Here is a 3,764-nt window from a genome sequence, read left to right on the forward strand (position 1 = left end):
CGAGAACCATGGAATACTAAAACAAACAAACAAACAAATGAATGGGACAAAGGAAGAAAGAAACACCCCAATTGCCCTCAAACCATCCAATCAAAATCGAACCAGAAGTCACAAGAGATAAAGACTAACCAAGAGGGGGGAACGAATGACCTTAAGGTAATAAATCTATCTAACTTTGTATTGAAAAAAAGACACTATGATTTACTGCGGAAAGGTCTAACCTTTTCTCCTACGGACAAAATGGACTTGTTTGAGGTCTATAAAGACTTAAACCTGTTTCTGAGAAAGATCCTTTTAAGAATTCCATATGTATCTAGAGAAGAACAAAATCCCTGTGATCTGAATTCAGAGAGGGAACAACAGGCATTAAGAGATCTCATTAGTCTCCTTGACGAGACTCCCACAGACAGTGAATTTGGGGAGGGGGATGTTTCTAACAAGTGGAAAAGACATACTAGACTTAAAACTCCTTCCAGAAGAATGCCTAATATCAGGGAAAATAAATGGCTAAGTACTTTTTTAGATCTAGTACATGATGACCTTGGAAAAATAGACTGGACAATGAGGAATGCTGATAACCTCACTAGGGGTGAAAGAATAGCCCTTAGGGAACTTAGAAATGCTAAAAATATTGTGATCAAAAAGAGTGATAAAGGGGGGAATGTAGTACTATTAGAGAGCGTGGAATATGAGAAGGAGGTGTTTAGACAGCTGAGGAGCCTGGATACATATCGCAAACTACATAATAACCCGTTTCCAAAACTTGTGGTTGATCTAAATAAAAAAGTGGGGTTGGCACGTGAAGCAAACTTATTAACCAAACGGGAATGTGATATGCTGACAGTTGATACATATAATATGAAAACTCATACAAATGAGCGCAGAGAGGCCACTCCAGGTGGAAACATGTGAACAGTTAATCATGAGCTCACCACTGCTGCCTTGTTAATCATATGCATGATGAAGAGAACTGAAAAAAAAGGCGCTGTGGAAAATGCTCTCAGACAAGCAACTTGCAATCTGTACCTTTAAATTTGTATTCAGCATTGCTTCAGGACGAGCCGTCCGCTCTGATTGACACCCCATCCCCTGCTAATTACACTCAGCCAGCCTTCCCTTTAATGGTCTTCTATATAATGGCCGCCGGCCATGGTTACCAGAGACTTGACAAAGCGCAACTGCGCGAAACATGTCATCTTGGTAACCCCACATATGCTCCCAGCTGAAGCCAACGCCGGACACTGCCTTCGTTTGCCATGGTGACACCACCCAGGACGCTGGTACGCTGACACCACGTGATTTGAAGCCGACAGGAGCATTCTTTGATCTCAGCTCCCCTCAGAGCGGACGGCCGTCCATTGGAATCACACTGTCCACTTCAGGCTGGTTAATTTTATTATACTTGCTACTTTATCTCACCCAATAAAGATGCACCTCCACTAAGGTGCTTGTCTGAGAGCATTTTCCACAGCGCCTTTTTTTCCAGTTCTCTTCGATACATATAATATCCCCACCTTCTACGTAATCCCAAAAATACATAAAAATCCCTCTCAACCACCGGGACGCCCTATAGTATCTGCTATTGGTGGCCCCCTGGAACCAATAGGTAAATTTGTAGACGACTTAATCAAGGATTTGGTCTTGAAACTCAGATCTTATGTAAGAGATACGGGGGATGTACTTAAAAAGATTCTAAATGTAAAAGTACCAGAAGGTGCACTCCTGGTGGGCATCGATGTGGAATCATTGTATACCTCCATCCCACACGTTTGGGGACAGAAAGCGGTGGCCCACTTTCTGGAGATATATTTTCCTGAAATGGAGGCTCAAAATGAATTTATCTTGGATTTGCTTGAGTTTATGCTGACCCATAACTGTTTTCAGTTTCTGGGCTTCTTCTATCAGCAAATATGTGGTACCTCCATGGGAGCACCCTGGGCCCCGGCATTCGCATGTTTACATCTAGGTTTGTGGGAAGAGGAGCTAGTATATCCCTCCACTCCCTATAAACAATATGCAATAACCTGGTTGCGATACATTGATGATGTCCTAATGGTATGGGATGGAGGTATGGATGAGCTTAAAAGCTTTATGGAATTTTTGAATAAGAATGATATAAATATCAAACTCACTTATACAGTGGATAGAGAGGTGATAACTTTTTTGGATTTGTCAATCTCTGTCCACAAAAATAAACTGGTCACTAAAACATTTAGAAAGGAAACAGCGGCCAATACACTTCTACATGCTAATAGCTATCATCCAAGGAGTCTAAAACAGGGAATCCCTATTGGTCAGTTCCAGAGAATAAAAAGAAACTGTACAGAAGAATTAGAATATAGACATGAATCTATCCAGCTCTACAAAAGGTTCAGAGAGAGGGGCTATTCACATAGAACCCTAAGAAGAGCAAAAAGAAGAGCCCTCGGTAAAACAAGAGAGGAACTAATTAATAAATCAAAACCAAAGGCAGCTGCGAATACTGAAAACCAACCGGTAAGATTCATAACTAAATTTGGACAACAATGGGATGAAGTCAAGAAGGCCCTGGACTCCCATTGGCATTTACTAATTCAAAATCCGCAGATAGCGAGAGTGGTAGGAGAGAGCCCCCATATGGTGGCAAAACGAACTCGGAATCTAAATGATATATTGGTACAATCAGAATTTCAGAGGGCACCACAAAGAAACTGGCTAACTAGGAAGACTGGCGTATATGGTATGTTTCCATGTGGTCATTGTCAGATTTGTCCATTTGTACATAAGTCTAATCAGTTTTTCAACAATGATAACTCTAGGATATTTCAAATACGAAGTTTCATTAATTGTTCTAGTAGTAAAATGATATACATGATAGAATGTCCATGTAAAAAGATATATATAGGTAAAACCAAAAGAAGCCTTAGGACTAGGATCGGTGAACATCTGAGAGACATTAGAAATGAAAATAGGAATGTAAGAAAGGGAGAAAAAGTGAACCCACTGGCGCAACACTTTAAAGAAGTACACGGGGGCAAAACAGATGGTCTAAAAGTAAAAGGGATCTTTCTGCTGAATATTTCGGCTCGTCGGGGTGATTTTGATAAGGTCCTCCTACAAAAAGAGAAATTCTGGATTTATACCCTAGGGGCACTTGTCCCATCTGGACTGAATACAGAACTTAACTTTGGGGTGTTTTTGAAATGAATTCCCCTGAACTCTCTATATACCCTGAGTTATAATCTACATTGCGATATCTTATATATGAACTAAATATAGGCCTCTGTGGACAAAATATGAACCTAATTGTTCAATCTTTTCTATTCTTATTAGGTGGTGAGCATATAGAATAATAGGACTGATTTTGAAATCCTGGTAGCTGGACTTGGTTTTGATGTTTCCCTATGTGAACGTGAAATATGCTAATAATAATCTCCTGTTTATCATTCTCTTGGAGGATGATTTGATCCATAGTAATTAGGCTCCTCTTCTACATCCAGCAATCATTTTTAAAAATCCAAGATATATGTTTTAATTCACTTTTGGATATTTCCAATGTAGTGATATTCTTTCAACACAAGATGGCGAGGTGGAGACTTTTTGGTATGCAATTAGTGCACCATATAAGGCAAAGGATTGAAGTCCCCTCCCAGTTCTGACGAAGTCTGCGGTGATTGGCGGACGAAACGCGTCAACGTATTGACGTCACTACGTTCGGCGTCTTCACAGGGTGCGGCACCCACGAGGCGGGAAGGAACGGCGGTGTCACAGCTCCCTGTTAGGTA

General features: G+C 40.7%; 1 protein-coding gene across 1 annotated transcript; it reads left to right on the top strand.

Moving 5' to 3' along the window:
- Nucleotides 1-240: 240 nt before the first annotated feature.
- Nucleotides 241-3,327, top strand: LOC149472224 (uncharacterized). The gene is made up of 6 exons (XM_089691174.1): nucleotides 241-829; nucleotides 1,487-1,767; nucleotides 2,110-2,383; nucleotides 2,666-2,712; nucleotides 2,767-2,955; nucleotides 3,313-3,327. Exons 1-6 carry the CDS (start codon nucleotides 241-243, stop codon nucleotides 3,325-3,327), a joined length of 1,395 nt encoding a protein of 464 aa, XP_089547300.1.
- Nucleotides 3,328-3,764: the final 437 nt, after the last annotated feature.

The sequence above is a fragment of the Staurois parvus genome, unplaced genomic scaffold (genome assembly GCF_062004578.1).
Source record: "Staurois parvus isolate SC_StPar_1 unplaced genomic scaffold, SC_StPar_1.0 ptg000021l, whole genome shotgun sequence".
Taxonomy (NCBI): Eukaryota; Metazoa; Chordata; class Amphibia; order Anura; family Ranidae; genus Staurois; species Staurois parvus.

Bases quoted from the DNA above. Each gene is read 5' to 3' on its own strand.
- LOC149472224 (XM_089691174.1), top strand. From the start codon at position 241: ATGGACTTGTTTGAGGTCTATAAAGACTTAAACCTGTTTCTGAGAAAG. The intron at 830-1,486 runs GTGATATGCTGA...CTTTTTTTCCAG, and splicing joins CTTATTAACCAAACGGGAAT to TTCTCTTCGATACATATAAT. The intron at 1,768-2,109 runs GTTTGGGGACAG...TTTTTGAATAAG, and splicing joins TGTATACCTCCATCCCACAC to AATGATATAAATATCAAACT.